Genomic DNA, 19,282 nt, shown 5'->3' with positions numbered 1-19,282 from the left:
TTATGAGTGTTTTTGTTGTAGATTTATGTGTAGCGCCAGCTGCAAATCTTCAAAATAACTTGCACGGAATTCCAACAATCTTGCGTTCATTTATCTGAGTTTTAATCAACGAAATCAAAACACACACTTAAGATACATTCAAAATTAGTTAAGTATGGATTATCTTGTAATCTAACTGCAGATTGAGATTATGATTAATGCAACAATGCAGCTGATTGTGTAACTCGTTAAAACACAAAAACAGTTAGGAGGGACCTTGGTATCTAGAGACAAAGAAAAGCTGTAAGCTGTAATAACTGTTTTCGGTAACCAGTACAAGACTACATCACTGCCATTTATGGCCAAAGTCTGTCAACGGCAACAAGTCAGTCGCCTGTTGGACCAACTGCAGCAGCATCTTGTCAACGTTTTTCTCTCTTCACCATCTCGTTGGTTACTTTTTGCCCCGCACGTAATTAGTTGCAGGCGCTAACAAAACTTTTACTTTCTGCGCAAAACTTACGCAATAACGTAGGACTTAAATGGCAATCTTAACGACATTCCTACATACATAAATAGTTCAAAACTAAACATTACATAAGTCAGAGTAGCATAAGTAAGTAAGTAAGTAAGTAGTTCGATAGTTGGCAGTTGCCTTGTCACTCTGACAAAATTAAATTCTACACTTGCCACTCCACTTAAACCTGATTAATTTGTATATGAAACTTACCTGCAAACGTAATCAGGCCAACAATGCTGAAGTATTTCTTCAATCAGAGTCGCACAGAATATTTGATTTTTCGATGACCCCTTTACTCATATTCCACAGAAGCGTCGATGACAGTGGCAAACTTCGACTGCCCCAGCTGGACTTATCAGTATTTTTTGATTTTATACGTGACTCGGTGGTAAGAGAGCAACGAGAAAGATACTTTTTCGGTTGTGTGTATCTGACAGACAACAAACAGACAACAGAAATGATATTGAGCGTTGGTTACGAAACTGAAATTCCACAACGTTATCAACACACACACACGCATAAGAATTTCTAATTGCTTTGGGCTTTGTGCGTGATAAGGGCGACGCCACAGAAAAAGGGTTTCACAGTCGAGAGAGTCTCTTTTTTTTCTTATGTGGTTTGTGGCACGCATTGTCACTTTCTTTGCAAATATGCAAAACACACTTCCAACAGGGGCAACTACATAATTTCCATAGTCGAGGTCTATGAGCTCTGTGCCGTGGTTACGTAGCAAATAATAATTGTCTGGCTCTGTTCAATCTGGCCCCTAATCAGTGCTTCCTGTGTTGCCAGCATCTCTGATTCAAAGTATCTACCCTAGACACCAACTGTCTCTGTGTATACTTAATGCGTGTGTCATATGTAATTTTCTTGTTACTTCCAATGATATTATGGCGTGCTCTTACCACATGTAATCGAGAGATTCGAGAGAAACCTGTCTAACTATGTGTTGGCAGACTGTGAGTCCGACTCTCTGCTTATGTCGTTAATTGCAGTTATTGCGCTTATTGCTAAATTAGCTGATAGCCCAAGACAGTTGCGTGCGAGGCGTTGACTTTCCTTGGCTAACAACGCAATTCAATTGGGGGCCCAAAATGCAAGAATGTCTGTCTAACAAATAAAAGTTATAAATAGACAGCTTGATAGCTGCTTTTAGCACTGTTGCATGCCTCATTGAAAATGTGTTTGCTAGGCAATCAAATCGTATCAATATATCAATATTTCATTGATATATTAGTATATACGTATATTTGGTGTATTGCAGTATTTGTTTGGTTTATTTTAACGATAATGTTGCTTGCCTCATTACATTGAGAATCTGTTGGCTATTGCTAAGCAATCAAATCGTATCAATATACCAAATATTTCATTTGGTATTTCAGTATATCGGTATATTTGGTATATTTAAGTATTTCTCTGGTAAATTTTAACGATAATATTGCATGCCTCATTGCATTCAGAATGTGTCGGCGATTGCTAGGCAATCAAATAGTATTAATATACCAAATATTTAATTAGGTATTTTAGTATATCGGTATATTTGATATATTGAAGTACTTTTTTGGTATGTTTTAACGATAATATTGCATACCTCATTGCATTAAGAATCTGTTGGCAATTGCTAGGCAATTAAATTGTATCAATATACCAATATTTAATTTGGTATTTTAGTATATCGGTATATATAACGATAATATTGCATGCCTCATTGCATTGAGAATCTGTTGGCGATTGCTAAGCAATCAAATCGTATCAAAATTTGCTATTTTAGTATATCGGTATATTTAGTATACTATACCAATATTTCTTTTGTATATTTTAACGCTTCCATAAAGTATATATTCTTGATCAACTTCAACCGATCTGTTAAGATGATATGCTTGGTATGTAGTAGTATATAGATATACCATATACATATTCATGTTATATATCATATGACATTTTTAAGTATTTTTGTATATTGAATGAATGAAAATTCATTAATTATCGGTATATTTGGTATATTAAAGTATTTCTTTGGTATGCGAAAGCGAATGTTGCATGCGTCATTGCATCGAGAATGTGTTTGTGATTGCTAAGCAATCAAATCGCATCAAATCGATTTTTTTGTTCGTCAATTTTTTAATGTGTTTTTCGCATCACTGACGCTTTCTTTGCCGCTGTGAAAATCGAGCATTTATTGTAATCAAAGTGTAAATCTGTGTCATATCGAAAGGTTAAACAGTTGTGTGCTTTTATTAAGACTTTTTTTTACCAGTTTGGATTAAACATTGTTTCCGGGGAGAAAGAGGGAAAGTTGTTGTAAAGCAATCGCCACATCTGTTGGCCATGCGTTGCTCAAGCTAAATGTTTTCATTTCCATTTCCAAACACACAGAGAAAGAGAGCAGAATGCAGTTGCAGTTGCCGTTGCAGTTGCATTTCAAACAAACGAAAAAAAAACATCTTCAGTTCAAAGTTCAAAAGTTCTGAATGCGCCTAAATAAGAAATGCAAACAGACAGACAGACAGAGTGAGGAAATTTTGTTATTTTGGGGGGGAAGCAACTCAAGCAAAAGTTTATGGCTCGCTTCGCTGGCTGCCACTTGGAAAAACTTGTCACAATTGAGCATTTCTTATGGATGATGCAGAGGAAAGTTTTGTGCACTTCAGCTTCTATTTTTTGACTAAAACTCTGGACTGGGCTTTAAAAACTGACAGCTGTCAGTGGAGTGGAGTGCAGAGTACGGAATGCGGTGTGTTGCATGTTGCATGGCAGAGCAAAGTTCTACTTTTGACGTCTTGATGCATTCCTAATGAGTGTGAATGGGTATGAAGCTCGGGATATACTCGAAATATTTGGGTTAATGGAGATAGAACCACACACACACACACACAAACACACACTCAAGAATTTACGCTGTGTGTGTTTGTAGTTAATTACCTTGCTACCTAACGGCAAAAGTCTTTTTCTTGCTTCTCTGTCATTAATCTCGAGAACTCAGAACTCAACGTTCGCACCGCGATGATGACAATATTTGCTCATTATAACTTTATGTCAACTGATCATTGAAACCCACACGAAACCATCAATTTTACTCAGTCAGTCAGTCAGCGAGCCAAAACCCGAGCATCAGCTGCCGGGCTCACAAAAAGTTTCGATGTTTTTTGGGCCATAATTAGTTTTTGTGCTGTTTGCGAAATTAAACGGAAATGAAAATTCAACAAACAACTTTAGCTTCCCCAAACTCGTCGTCGTAATAGACAAAAATGATGACATTTACCGTCGACAGCAACCGAAAGTTAAACAAAAGACACAAAATGTGCTTTAAACTAGTTTTTGTTTTACTTTTATTTCTGTGTTTTTTTGTTTGTAGCTAAACATTTAATTATACAATTATTTCGAGTGGTGGTGGGGGGAAATCCTTGAAAATAATTCTCACACAAAACGCTGAATAACACAATTTTAATAGCTTCATCAGCAAAAGTTTTCGCTTCTTTTTTTTCTTTTTTTTTTTTTGTTCATTGGAAATGCGGCATGCAACTGGTTTTCCAGATCAATTATTGTATGTGGCGGCGTCGCATTTCTTGTTTATTCTTTATCTCACTTCACTTCTCTGCATACCTCTCTACGGTCTTCTTCTTCTTCTTCTTGTCTCGAGTGATTTGCTGACTGTAATTCGAATCTCTGATAATCATGACAAGTCTTTTGATTGACTTGATCTTTCTTTTCCGTATTTTGCATTCACTTAAAAGTAATTTGCTTAAATATCTATTAAGACATGATTAACAACTTTTCAGATTCTTTGCAAGAAATCTTGAAAGTCTATTTCTGTTTGTGTTTGTGTTCTGTTTCTCCTTTCAAACTGACAACAAGCTGTTCTCGTCGTCGTCGACATGCTGCAGCTATTAAGTAATTAAGTGAGACGTGAGTTTGTCAGATTCCTGTTTGCCACATAAATAATGATCGATTTGTCTCTTTTCTTCTTTTATAATAAAAACCAGAAGCCCAAAGCCAAGCAAACTATTTAGAGATCTTTTATATACGTTCATCATATTATGGTAAAAACGGCATTTTCTTTTTGAATCACACTAATCAGCTTTTTATAGCTAATTAACACAGCCACGAACATGCCCCCAGGCACTTTCGCTTTCAACTCGCGCGATTCCAATTCCGATTCCGTCTTCAACTCGCAAGTGGCAACTGCAACACTGCGATTGCATTTTGATTTTTCTTTTTGAAAAATTTCCGTGTTTTTGCTGCCCCGTTGCCAGCTGCTGATGAGCCAAAGACGCTGATGCCGTTGACCATCTCAAGGGGAAATCGCTGAGTCGCTGCATTATTTTCAGTGATTCATTCGAGACTTTGGAGCAAGCTTCCCTTGCACTTTCCGAGTGGGAGGAAGTTTCGACACATTCACATATCGTTGTGAAACGGCTGTTTGCCCTTTTCATTTAAAACAGTTCGAATCGAAATGCTAAGTGATTAAACTCGTTAACCATAGAGTAGAAGACCCTGCTGTAACAGGCAACATATGCCATCTCCGCTCCCACATAGTATAAACGAGACAATATAGCAAAGCTCATCTATGTCTGACTTTGATATACTTTATGGTATATTTTGTATGTAGTATATAAAAAACAAATATACTAAACATAGCATATTTATTTATTTTTTTAAAATTTTTTACCTATAGTAAAATCTCGAAATATCAATATAGCATTTGGTATAATGCTCATCCATATCTATCTGAAATATACTTTATGGTATATTGAGTATGGAGTAGTATTTTTATATATTTCAGAATTTTTTGATAAATTTTGTCTGCAGTAGTATATAGAAGTCCGTAAAATATACTCTATAAATATACTGCGAATATACCTAACTCTACCAAATGCTATATTTGTTATTAATATATTATTTGATATATTTAAGTATAAATATACTACAAAATGTACTTAACATACCAAGTGCTATATTTGGTATTAATGTAGCATTTCGTACATTTAAGTATAAATATGCTATATTTGGTATTACTATAGCATTTAAAATATTTATGTATAAACATTTTGCAAATAAGCTTATCTATACCAAATTCTATATTTGGAATCAATGTAGAATTTGTTATATTTTCAGAATATTTTACGGCCTTCTTATTGTTTTGTTTTCATTAAAATTGGTTAGCAGATATCTCACAGTCGAGCACACTCAGCTGTAACTTTCTTACCTATTTCGTTGTAGTTTTGTTGACTCTCGATGCGTTAATTCACACTACTCTGCATTTGATGCATTTCACATTTCATTGCTTAACTAATTGTTTCTTTTCGCTTTGCATTCCTTTCCAGCGAAGTTATGCATTTTTAGACCAAATCATTGTCAGCTTTTGTTCTTTGTATTTAAATTGTGAACTAATTGTTTTGTTGCCGCTTTAAATTCCATTCTTAAATCAATTGAGATCTCAGCATGTAAATGCTTTCGATATGGAACCGGTTTGCATTCCTTTTCAAACACAAACATAAATCATTCTCGGTGGCAATGTCAAAGCGAAATCTCACACATCTTGCTGGCATCTTGTGATCTGTGAGGTAAACAAATGTGAGTCATGTAAATGTCGCGTGTCTTTCCTTGCCTTTCCTTTGCCTTTGCCTTTCTCCTGAGTGAGATGTCTGCCTCGAACTGACTCTATAAACAAATGCGGCTGCACTTCTGATTCTGTTCTTTTCTGTTGCTGTTGCTGACTTCAGTCAGCCCAAAACATGTTGCTCAACATGAAAACATGGAAACTACGAAACTCCGAAACTGTTGCTGCTGTCTGTGTGTGTATAAGTTTATTTATCATAGAGGAGGAAGACAAAGTCAGGGACTAGACACGCCTAGACTGCGCTCTGTCTTGTCTCATTCTTCTTTCTGTTTGTGTTATCTACAAATTTGTATCTGAGACATGCACCTAGAGTAGTAAGGAGGGAATTAGAGGAGGTGGAAGAGGAGGTACGAGAGGAGGAGGAGGCACATACAGGCGGACAGTTTCTTCTTACGCATGCGTAATATATTATCCAAAAAAAAAACTTGTTGCCTCGACAGTTCATTACTCTTGTGTGTGTGTATTTCGTAAGCCAACTTCATCTATTTTGAATTTGATGGCCCAAAAAAAAAAAAAAAAGAAGAAGCAAGAAAGAAAAACCTTTTTCTGTTTAGATAAATTGCGGCAGGTGAATGCACTTGCGGCTGTTGCGAGGTGGCAACAACACATAAACTATGCCACACACAAAAATCTACAATTCATACTGAAATATATATATTTAGTATAGTTGGTCGTTTCCTTATCGCTTTACGCCCATTACATAAACATTCAACTCTCCAGTCCAGCTCCGCAGCTCGCCGCGCTTGACCTTAACATTCGCAATCAGCTTAGCTCAGAGATAGTTGTTGCTGTTCCCTGTGGTAATTAAATGGAAATAGTACATGTGCTCGGTGTAACCTCCACTCTGTATGTGTGTGTGTGTGTGTGTATGTGTGTGCTCTCAAAAGCCGCCCCTGGACTCTACTTATCTCTCTTTAGTAGATGTCAATCAAATGCTCCAGTTCCCTCAAGCGTCGAGACGAGACCAAAGACCCCAAAAACTCGATTCTGTTTCGTTTTTCTTGCCTCGCTTACTTTTCAAACTAGTTTCGGTTTAATTAAAAGTTTAATTAATTTAATGGTCGGTCAAACTTTTAGTGGTACTCAAACACTCATATGTGGACATGGCCTGTACTTTATGTCTCTCTTTCTACCTTTTGCGGCACAATTGCATAATTTATGAAGTGCAAAAAATTCAATGTGTAAAGAAAAATATATTAGACAATTTCTATTCGCACTTTCGTTCGTACTGTTTTTTTTTTTTTTTTTTTTCTTTTTTGTGGGCTCGTAACCCAACGCCATATTCATTCCATCATTTCCATTCATTTTGATTAGGCAACGCATTAAAATGTGTTAATTATTACATAAGGCACAATCGCTGCTTCCATGTGTGTGCTTGAATTACCTCATGTGAATATGCATGCAATTCAATATTGATCATATGCCGAGAGAGTGAACGAACACTCACTCATTCACTCACTTATTCACTCTCAACATTCACCCCAGTTGCATTCGCACTTCCGTATTAGTCACAAAACACACAGATATCATTATTTAATAGGCCAGACCTCAGAGTTGGGCCGGGAGAATTGCGTTAATAAGCTCAAAAAAATGCAATTGGCTAAAGTGAAATGCAATTTGCAACAACAATTTGTGTCAACAGCTTGTCATAATAATCAACTTGATAGAGGCTGAACAACGAGTTTGCAAATGCCACAAAATGTATTCAAAATGCTAATTTACAGTCACTCAAATCTTTTGTAGTTGCCCAAGAATGTAATCTCTTTCATGATTTTCATATAAATGAAATGAAAACAATCCTTTTTTATTTCCTTACTTGTTACTCAATACTTATAAAAAAAAGTTAAAGAAGTAAAAGCCGGAATACAATATAAATTCTACATGGATTGTGGAACTACTAATTCTTTTAGCGCATGATGAAAATTCTTAATATTAAAATAATATTAATAATTTTTATTCTTTTTAATTTTCATAATTTGTAAGGAATGAAAAAAAAGCTCTGAATTTATTGAAAATTCCATTGCAAATGTAGAACTTCTGATTCTATTAAAAACCTTTAATACTTAGGCTAAACTGCCTTATCAGTTTAGATAAATAAAATAATGCTTATACAGAAAACCACAAAAGCTCAAAAAAAAATATAAAAAAAAAACTGTTAAACAATATCATGAATGTTCATAGCAATAATATTATTCTCTTTAATCAACATATTTCTTGAGTACTTTTTGCACATTCCAAAACAAAAAAAAAAATAATTTACTGATAAATAATATCTTGAATGTTAGTACTAATAATATTATGCTCTTTTATCAAAATATTTTTTATACTTTTGGCACAATACTTCTAAACGACTTTAGACAACATTCATGTTCATTGAAATTTAAAATTCTACTACCAAAGTAGAATAAGAACTAATTCATTAAAGAACCTTTAATGCCCAGACAAATTGTCTTATCAGTTTAGATAAATACAAAACTGCTCAAAAAATTAATAAATAAGTAAGGAACTGATAAATAATACAATTAATAACAATAGCAATATTCCAATCAATTAAAATACTTTAAATACAATAATACATTTAGAACAAATTCGTGGTATTTTAAAGTGACAAATTCAAATAAAAATTCAATGGGAAATTTACAACTACCAAATTCATTAAGAACCTACAGTACTAATGAACGAAAATATGAATTTAAAAAGAAATCAAAGTAAGAAATTGGAAATTGAAGAAATGCCCAGAAAAAAGCCCAGCTGACGAAATACTGAATTAGGTTTTTACGCATTTGCGTGGAGAAAATATTTCACAATTCCCACAAATAGAATTCTGCGTAGCCGTAAAGAACAACAACAAGAGCAATGCCCGGAAGAAGAAGAGAGCGCCCTTTAGACCCCCAGACCCAAGTACTAAAAAGTCATATGACGACTAAGTATTATATTAATAATGAAACCTCAAACCACTCAAATATAATATGGTACCACCGTGAAGACGTCAGTTATGCTATTGGTTTCCCTTTTAGGGGCTTATCAAAAAAAAAAGAATTCGCACTTCCTTTGTTGAATTTGTATTTATAGATAAGCAACCAGAGAGTTGAGTATTAAATGGGAATTTTTGAATGGCATTTGAACTACGTCATAAAGTAAAGCGTGTTGGTAATTGGTGACAGCCATTAGTGTCAGCAGCTCCTTTGCAGGATGCCCATTGTCCTTTTTAAGTACATTTTGAAATTTGAGTACGAGTATCCTGTGGCGCTCTCTCTGTGTGTTTGTGTGTGTGTGTGGTGTGCTGCGTTGTGGGTTCAACACACTCATCAGGTTTTCATAATTTTTCTTGTTCGTTCGTTAAGATTTCCCGGAACACACAGAGCGTTGCATTTAATTACAAATTGAGGAGGAAGATAAAAGAGGAAAGAAATGAGAGAAAACTATGCCATAGCCCCGGGGCCAAAGCAATTTCTTTGTCTTTTCGGCTTTTGTCAGTTTTTCACTGTTTTCATGTGTTGTTGTTGCTGTTGTTGCGGTGCGTGCCCCGACATTGCCCCCCTCCACACCCCTCTGCACCACTCCTCCCTTCAACTCATATTACTTGCGTCTTCGGGGGGTTTCTTTTATTCAGGTCTTGCATGTCTTTCTCGAGCTGCACTCGCATTCAATTAATTATGAATTCGTGAAGTGCCTGACTGCCTGCGTTCCTCCTACTTACTCTCTTACCTCTCTCTCTCTCTCTCCCTCTCTCTCTCTGTCTCTGGAATGGCAACTCTCCCACAAGTTGAATGATTATGCATTCAAAATACGTTACCAAAACTCTGCTGCTGCTCATCATCGTCATTTGTGTGGCATGTTCTAAGCTTGCAACAGATACTCGTTTGCTATCTACTGTCTGTGTCTGTGATGGCGCCTGTGGGCGTACTTGGCCTCTTTGGTGTTACCGACAAGCGACAAGTTAACAACAACAACAACAACTCGCAACAAAAGCAACAGGGGCAACAGTGGATCTTTGATGTTATTTATAGTTGCAATCGCATCATTCTTGTCTGCAATTGACGTTGCTGCAACTGCGGTGGCAACAGCACCAGCTGCAGCTAACATGTGGGTGCAACACCAACAACAGCAACCAGCAACATGCAGATGCAGATGCATCAGCAATCCCCCCGAAACTCATGAGCAACTGCCAAGCCAATTCAAGCAACCACAAAGTACACATTCATTTCCCGCTCAATTCATTCATTAAATTCGCTTTATTTCAACATGTGGCAGTTGCAGCACAACTCTGCATGCAACTCCCTCTCTTCCTCCCCCTCTCTCTCTCTCCTACATCTTGTGTCCTTCAGCCTTATGAATATTGTTGCCGCATACATATTCAAAAGCGTTGCCCATACCGAACGTAATGGATACATACATAAATTTTGCATTCATAACTCATTTAGCATGATTCCTACTGATAATGGCAGCCGCCTCCCCCTCTCCTCCTGCTAACTCCTCCTAATACCCCTTTTGTCCCACTGTACGCTCTCGGTATTTTGCCCATTTTGCATAATTTCGCTCGTCAAGAGTTGTTCCTCTGGCTTCTCTTTGTTCGTAGTACATACCTCCTTCTCCTCTCCCACTCCTCCGCTCTCCCCCCTGCATTCAATTAATCAATGCCAATTAGGCTTACATGTGCTACGAGTACTCAGCCATGGTTCAGAGTTCATGCTGTTTCCTTCAGCTTCCTCTGCCTCTGTCTTCCCTTTCATTCCTGTTTTTAGTATTCTCTTCTTTTTAAATTGTCCTGGGCTGGGCACAGCATCGGGGACCTGACGAATGGAAAACGTCTGTCAAATGTCAATTTGCGTAGCTTAAATGGTTTTAAATCCCCTACCACACATTGTTGGGACATTCAGACATCCAGACAAACACATGTGTCTGTGTGTGTGTGTGTGGAAAACAACACTTTGAGTTGAATTCAGACAAATTAAGAACAGAAATTCTTTTCCTCCTCGAAATTAGCATGCAGCCCACACATTTTATTTTATGTGATTTTAACATGAAATGTTAAATGTTGAGTATGCGCCACACAATTTATTTAGTTTAAATTCTCAATCACTTTTTAGTTGAAATGTAAATCCCAATTTGGTTGAGTGTATCGCCCAGTCAGTCAGTCTGTCTATCACATTTTTGTTTATAATTTTATTTTATTCACTCATTTTGTTGTATTGCGCTTCCTATATGGTTCAGCATTTATTTATTAAAGTCAAAGTTCTATTGCGCATTTCGCTCGTGCTGTCAATGCACTGATAATCCAATTTACAACGTCAACTTATTTTTAATACGTGCAGTTTGGGAATTATTTGTGAACAACGATTATTGAGCTGTGTTCTCTATTATTTCAATGGATTTGCGTTTAAATTGAATGCCTGCAACTGTAAATATGGCACACTTTGTGATATAACATAGAAACGATAACAGTCACCAATTTGTGAATGAATCTATGATATCATATTGTTATTGGGTCGATTCAGAATGAATTTAATAAGTGATATTTCTGTCACTGCAATGATACTCACTAATGAATAGTGGATTTTTATACCCGTTACGCATAGGGCAGAAGGTATATATATACCTACAGGAAATGTGTGTATTTTATACGGTATATTTTGGATGTAATAGTATATTAATATACTAAAGTTGGCACTGGAACATTCATTTTGTATATTTTAACTAAAAGGAATGTATATATTCTATATAGTAAACGTTGACTGGAATAGTTGTATAGCAATCCACCAAATTTTTCTTTTGGTATATTTTAACATTTTCGGTAATTAATTTAGTATATTTTAACTTCTTAACTTCAGAAAATGTATTTATTCTATACACTTTGACTCTAATAGCATATCGATATACCAAATTCAGGTTTCGGCATATTTTAGTATTTTCGGTTATTCATTCAGTGTATATATGTATGTAGTTCTCGGTATATTTTAGCATTTTCAGTATATAACTTAGTATATTTTAATATTTTAAATAAATGAAGTGTGTATATTCCATAAGGCAAATAGTATATCGATATACCAAATTTAGCAATCGGTATATTTTAGTATTTTTTTTGTTAATTAATTTAGTATACTTCTTTTATTAGCGAGTATCTCGCAGTCGAGCTTACTCTTTGGCTTTCTTACTTGTTTATTTATACCCTAAATGTTAATAATAAATTTATGGTATATGTACCTTTTGTTGCTTATTAACAGCACATTTCGTTTTGATATAAATGATACCATAAATTATTTCTATTTGTGAATGAATTTAGTGTGATACGCTATTCTATACTAATGAATAGATTAGTTTTGATTGAGAATACTATTTAGCTTACTCCAGATAATACCTCGTTTTACTTTCCTTTCTCCAATTCTGTATACAATTCCCCTTTCTGATGATTCACTCCCATTGATTATTGCATTCGCTCTACAAAATGATTTCTGTTTTTCATTTATCATATCGTCTGACATTTGTATACGATTCTTCCTGTTGTGATAGTTGATGTCGGTTAGTTAATTCCTCTTTCATAACACACTAATTTTTGTGTTCATTTTGTAGAAGATCATTCCTGCAGATGATGTCTGTTAATGCATCTTTTAATAGCTGAGGTGTGTTAATAGGCAAATGATTCAGTTTCCAGTGTCTGCCTCTGCAGATGTTTTTTGTTATTAGTAGGTGATTTTGGCGTCTTTAATAGATAAGGTCTGTCTTGTTTATAAAGAGATGATTCAGTTTCTTGAAAGTAAATGAATTCTGCAGTTTATGAAGCTGCTGCGTCAAATGCTGAATGTTTATTTGAAAGACTCGTGATTTCACAAAAGAAAAAACTTCTCTACTTCTACTCGATTTTTGTTACTCTATTTCAAAAGAGATTATATCTTTCAGTGGAGCTACTTTTACCTCTAATAAGCATGTTTGATGTTGCACACTTCTCATTTGTAAAATGCATTGCATTTTGCTTTGTAACTTGACTACTTAGTATCGTGTCTGGCTCAAAGAACTGGCTAGACCAGAGGCCCATCCCAACTCCTCAAATGCATATACATATTTGAAGCCTCATCTGCTCACTGGCTCATAACAGGGTCATTCCATATCAATGCGCAGATTTGCGTGTGAAGCGCCATTCCTCATTCCGATTTGGTCCAGCGCATGAGATGCTTTGAGGCTCTGCCGTTGCAGCTCAGTGATGATTCTATTAGAGTTGGCTAATTAATTTCTTTCAACTTGTAATCTAGACAAATGTGGCGTCCTTTTTTCTACAGTTTGCTAAACATCAATTTAACACGGCAAACACTTTCGTCTAATCAGTAGACTGAGGTGCAAGGATTTCCCCTGCATTCCTTACTCATTTTTTTCGGGATTAGTCCACTTTAGTCACGCTCTGCACTCTATGTGGCAATCTTTAAAAAGAGGCAAAAAGTGGAAGTGGTCCACCCCGTGGTCAGGCTTAAGTCGGTCGGTACCTTAACCGCCTGTCGATTTGCCGCTTGGCAGTTGCACATTTTGAGACAGGTATAGAGTAGAGTAGAAGGCGCATGTAACTGGTCTTACTTTAAGGCCAAGACCAAGACAGGCCTACCTGTCGGCAGCATTAAACAATTTGTGTACGCACTGCGAAACCAGTTCGGAATTCCAGAGATTGCAAAAATGTTTTTTTTTTCTGCAGACCTTGGCCATTTCAAGGGCCTTAAAAAAAAGTAGCAAGTACAACGAACGATTCGATCTCTCTTTACACACTCTCTCTCTCTCAGTCAGTGGTTCAATCGTGGCTCCCGCTGCTTATCAGCTTTTGGGCCAAGTTACTGCTGTTGCTGCTGTGTGGGCCCCAACCTTGAGCTAATTGCCCCGCCTCGACCCTGAGAGACGTTTTTTTTGTGTGTGTGGTGGCATTGTTTATGCTTCAATTTATGCAGATGTCGTCGCCTGTAAATAATCCCAGCAATTTCCAAGAGTATTTTCCATAAACAAATCTATGACTTAAGTGTTGCTCAACGGACTAAGTCGCTGGCCGACGTCGTCGTCGTCGTTGTTGCTGTCTTTTTATTTACTTTGTTCGAAAGGACCGACAAAAATAGAAGCACATCTTGGGTCAAATACACCATGAACTCTCTGCCCACGTATGTGTGGGAAAGAGAATGTGTGTGTGTGTGTGTGTGTGTGGAAGTATGTGTGTTGGTTAAGTGCACATCCTGACTTCCGTTTATTTTATATGGGGATGTTGTTGTCAGTCTGCGGCATCTATCCCAGTGTCGTCTATTCCATTTGCAGGTGCTTATCAAATTTCAGCGTCAAATGCATTTCCTTACTTCCTCCTCTCGGCAAAATCGAGAGAGGAAAACTTGTGAGCAGCTATTTCCTACCCAGCCCAGCTGTATTACGTTGCGAAGTGGATGTAAACATCTTTATTTTGTCATATTTACACAAGTAAAAGCAATAGCAGGTCTGTTCCGAATTTCGCACACCTTTAAGAGCATTAGAGTGCATCTATTTATGATCCAATAAACGGAAATACTGCTTAGCAAATGATGATAGGCATCAGACATAGAAATAAATGGAAGTGGCACAAAATAATAAAGCCAATCGAAGTAGAACACGGTTTTCAAGTAAAGACTTTGTTGAACTCAATGAGATTGGAAGATGGAATAGATTTGCAACAAACTCATTGAATTTTTACTTTTATATGTTAGTATTGATTTTCATTAATATTTATTATTATTATTATTTTAATTTATGATATTATTGGCACATAGAATTTCTATGAATGCAAATGTATTCTTATTAAACTTCAATTCTTAAAGAATGAAATGCCTGGAATCGAAATTTGAATTTGAATAACAAATTTGAAAGAATTCCTTTAGAATTTTCTGTTTAATCACTTGCAGTATTGAAGCATGAAATTCATACGAACACAAACTTTTTCGGATGAATTCTAAATCCTTAAAAACTCTTCAAAATTGAAACTCCTGAAATTGAAGAATAATTTGAATAACAAATTTGAAAGATATCCTAAAGAATTTTTTGTTTTATCACTTGACACATGAAATTCAGACAAATTTAAACTGTTGAGGGCTTCATTCTGAACTTTATTTATGTTAACATTAAAAAAAGTTAAATATTGGAACACGCGAAATCTCAGCACAATTGAATTAGAATTAAGAAAGATTTCCCATTGAATATTCCTAAAAAACACTTGTAGAATTATTAGCACATGAAGTTTAAACGATTAAAAACACTTCAAGTCGTAATTCTCAATTTTGATAATATTATATAATATTTAACACTATAATAATGTGACGGGTGAAACCGGAACACATTTTGAATTAGAATTAAAAAGGATTGTCACTAAATTTTCTTTTCAAACACTTATATTGTTGACGCACGAAATTCATACGATCACAAACACTTTAAGTTATAAACCAGAACATTAATAAAATGCAACTCTTAAATAATGTAGCGCGTGGAATCAGAGCACACTCTTTGAATTAGAAATAAAAAAGATATGAATATATGTCGTGAGAACGTATAGAGATTGAGCTGATTTGTGAGCTCCCAGCTGACATAACTCTGCATATTATCAACGGAATCGCAATTGGGAATGTTGTTGCTGTGTTGTCGCTCTTGTGTGCCGTGGCACACAGGACAATGACAAAGTATCCGTTTCCTCGAGCAGCAGCACACGTGTTTTACGGCATTACGCAGCAAATGGTTCTGATTTAACGACAGAATAAAGTACGACAACGAGTTGTAGTACGAGTCTGGGATATGCTTTATGAATATTGCTTGCCACACGCTGTCCCTCCTTCCATAATCAAAGAGAGAGGGAGGGAGAAAGAGTGAAAGAGTAAGAAGGTACATAACTCAGTGCTGTTGCACCACCATCGTGTAGCAAAACTGGTTTTTGCGGCATACTCTGAGCAAGTAGCAGCAAGGCAGATGTTCCTGCCGCTTACAATATTTGTGTGCAGCGGTTTCCCTTTTGCTTCTTTTAATTCTTCGTTATCCTTGTTGAGCCACTGCAGTTGCAATTGTTGCAGTTGAGCCAAAAATGTTCCTGTTGAGTCAAAGTGCAAACAGCTGCAACTTCAGCAAAACCTGTCGCTCTTTAACAGCTGTCGACTAGAGTGGATAGCCAAAAGGTTGACAGTCCCAATGATCAAGGACATGCAATCATAACGAGGCCAGCTGTCGCGAAATAACAAACAGAAAATAACAAGGAACAACAACATTTCATTCAAATCAAGAGTTCAAAGCAGATGTCACGTGTGCCCCAGTCTACTAAAATATATATATTTCGAAAATCGCGCCCCTAAAATTGAGTTCAACCCTCAACCTCAAAAGAATCTTGGCTCAAAAAAAAAACCTCACAGCAATGCACTCAAACTTCCCTCTCTCTTTTTCTCACTCACTATCCTGTGCTCTCCCTCTCTCTCTCTATTGTCTAAGTCAGGCACGACTCAAGTGAAAATCCTATGCGGGTTGCTTTTCGGCTTTTGTCTCTCCGGAAACCGGGTCGATCAGTCTGCCGCTGTACAACATCGTGAACACTTCGCGTCGTCGTAACTGTCGGATCTTTTCAGTGCATTTCTGTGTTTCATCGTAAAATAGATGATGGTATTCTCCCACCCTGAATTCGTCTATAAAACATTTCAGCTTTACGAGTTTGTAAAGTGATTGTAAAAAAGAATTATTTTTGTGTGTGTGAGTGCAGTGGAAGTTAATCAATTAGAAGAAGATGAAGAAGCAGCGCAACGTTTATAGAACGGATGTTAAAATGGAAAAGTGCAAATCGATAAATGTTGCGAGCAACAATCGATTGCTGATAGCTGGCAAGCCAAATCGTCGCTTTAATGCTGCCCGCACTTGGCAACGGTAAGAGAAACCCCCGAAATGCTCATGAAATGATTTTCAATGGAAATGATCCAGCAATTGGCAGCTGGCAATGTGCATTTCCATTTCCATTTTCATGTTCATTTTCATTTTATGCTTCATTTGGCCTTTACAAGCAGATGTTCACTGACCCCACCCCAAGACGTAGTCCTCTCTCTCTCTCTCTGGGTCTGTCTCTCGGTTTCTCTGTGTGTCTCAAGTCAAGAACAGAATGCATTTCGTAATTACGTGGCATTTGAATGGCAGCGGTAGATATCAATCACCTGTACCTGTGCAACATGAAACACAGAAACATCCAAAGAAAACATCGACAGCAATAGCTACAGAAACAGACGGCAACAAGGACCATATGCTGCATCCTGCAGCGACAGAGAGAGAGGTCGGGACGAGAAGAAGAGATGCTCAGGGAACTGCATTCCTTCACGCATCCATTGATTTAATCCGTTTTTTGTTATGAGCACACAATTTGCTGAAGTTGAAACTTCGGCTGCTTCTCCTGGGTCACATCTTGAAAGGAAAGAAAACCCAAAGCCTGGTCAAGGAAAAACTAAATATTCCTCTCTTTCCCATCTCCATCTCTTGCCTTTGTCCTCAATACTGTGTGTGTGTTTCCTTTGCTTGAGCCTGTTTTGTTTGCACGAGGAATTCCAGGAATCTGCAGTGTTTGCTTACAATAAGCATCAGCAAATTGTACGAAGGACTCGCATACGAAATTCGTGTCTCTTTAGCCATTGGTATTTTTGGCCAACTTCGTCTGCATTTTTGATTGAAATCGAGCTCCTTAAGGTGTATCTCGATGTCAGAGTGTGAGTGTGGTCTTAGTCTAAGCTGAGCGCTTTTCCATTTCCATTTCCGGCGAAAATCAAACACACTGCAAAAATTCCCATCTACCTGTGTTCCTCTTCCTCTTCGTTTTCCTCCTTTCCCCTTCCTTGCGCGCTCAACACTTTTGCTTGCCGCAGTTTCACACGCAAAAACCTAGCCGGAAAAACTCTTTAGCAATTTTACAACAATGTTGTAATGCTGTATTCAGTATTCAGTATTCAGTGTTCTCTGTGTTCTGTCTTCTGTATTTTGTATTTGTTTTATTATTGTTGGCCGGACGTGTAGACTCCTGCAATTTTCATGTCGCCTTTTGTTAAGGTTTATGGTCGAACATAAATGTTTATTACGGGGCTGGGCAGGGAGGGTCAGCTTCGGCCATAAATCACGCAATTTCTGGTAATCAGCCAAGGCAGCAGCGAGCCAGGCGAATATACCAAGAGCAAGAGCTTGCTTAAGCCGGCGCTAAAAGTTTGCCCAATTGGCCCGAAAAAGAAAAGGAACAACCTGACAGCAACTCCTGTCCTGGCTACCGTCTTTTGCTAATTGTTCGCAGAACATTTTCAATTCAATTAAGAAGGCTTTGCAAATTTCCATTCATTGTGTAATTTTTCCCTTTTTTTCACTCTCTGTCTCTGTCTCTTCTTTTATTGCAGTTTGCCCAAAAGCGGCAAGGATGACGTCAACGTAATTGGCATCAGGTGTAACGGCTTTGGCGAATGTCTGGTAAGTCTGTCTATAATATAATATGTTGGCTTAGAATTTACGAACCTCGGTCGAAGAAGAGATTCATAGAGGCATGAGGCACTTAAAGCAAAGTTGCTGCGATTACTCAGGCATAAGGAATGCGCCGTAATTGAACAGCTGTCGAAGTGGCTCCAATAAAACTTGGACAAAACTCTTTTGGGATTGCAGCTGGCATTTCTCATATACTATATACTAGTATCGCATTACAAACGAAGCCATTTTCATCTTCTTTTTTTCTAAATTCAACAGCTGCGCGACGTTGAAGGGGAAGAAGTGAGCAACTGATTTGTTTTTGTCACACGAACTATTTTCGTAAGAAAGGAAATTATAGATTTAGTGCTAAGGCCAAGGGCATTAAATAAAGACACGACACTTTAAAGCCACTTTTGATCATGATAGATTGTGATTGTGCCTGATCCCCAAACAAACTCGACTAGACTCGACTAGTTAACAGAGTTCGTTACACCGAATGTTATGGTAGTATTATATGTTTTACTGCGTGCGGTGAATTGATATTTATATTGTATAACATAAAATGCGCAGAAGTAAGCAATGTGTATTCTATTACACACATTATCAATGTCACCACAAAAATAGCTTCGTCTGTCATTTACTTTCTTGAGATTTGCTGCTGTTTGCCCCCCTTTGGGTAATGAATGAATTTCAGTTCGATTCAGACATTATCCATGGCAACA

The 19,282-nt window shown here is 37.0% G+C and overlaps 1 protein-coding gene across 4 annotated transcripts in view; it reads left to right on the top strand.

Moving 5' to 3' along the window:
- The window catches only part of LOC117572637 (uro-adherence factor A), a 73,695-nt gene that overhangs the window by 44,417 nt on the left and 9,996 nt on the right, over window positions 1-19,282 (top strand). For 3 of the 4 annotated variants that reach the window (XM_052003443.1, XM_034255605.2, XM_034255604.2), the window contains one exon: window positions 18,497-18,566. In XM_052003443.1, the coding sequence (XP_051859403.1) occupies window positions 18,497-18,566 (70 nt within the window). Of the gene's footprint in view, window positions 1-16,848; window positions 17,001-18,496; window positions 18,567-19,282 lie in introns of those variants that run through there. The other variant, XM_052003445.1, reaches the window with a different exon arrangement.

This window comes from Drosophila albomicans, chromosome 3 (genome assembly GCF_009650485.2).
Source record: "Drosophila albomicans strain 15112-1751.03 chromosome 3, ASM965048v2, whole genome shotgun sequence".
In the NCBI taxonomy this organism is placed as follows: Eukaryota; Metazoa; Arthropoda; class Insecta; order Diptera; family Drosophilidae; genus Drosophila; species Drosophila albomicans.
Note: the sequence above shows the minus strand (reverse complement) of the source record. Positions and strands in the feature narration are given on the sequence as shown.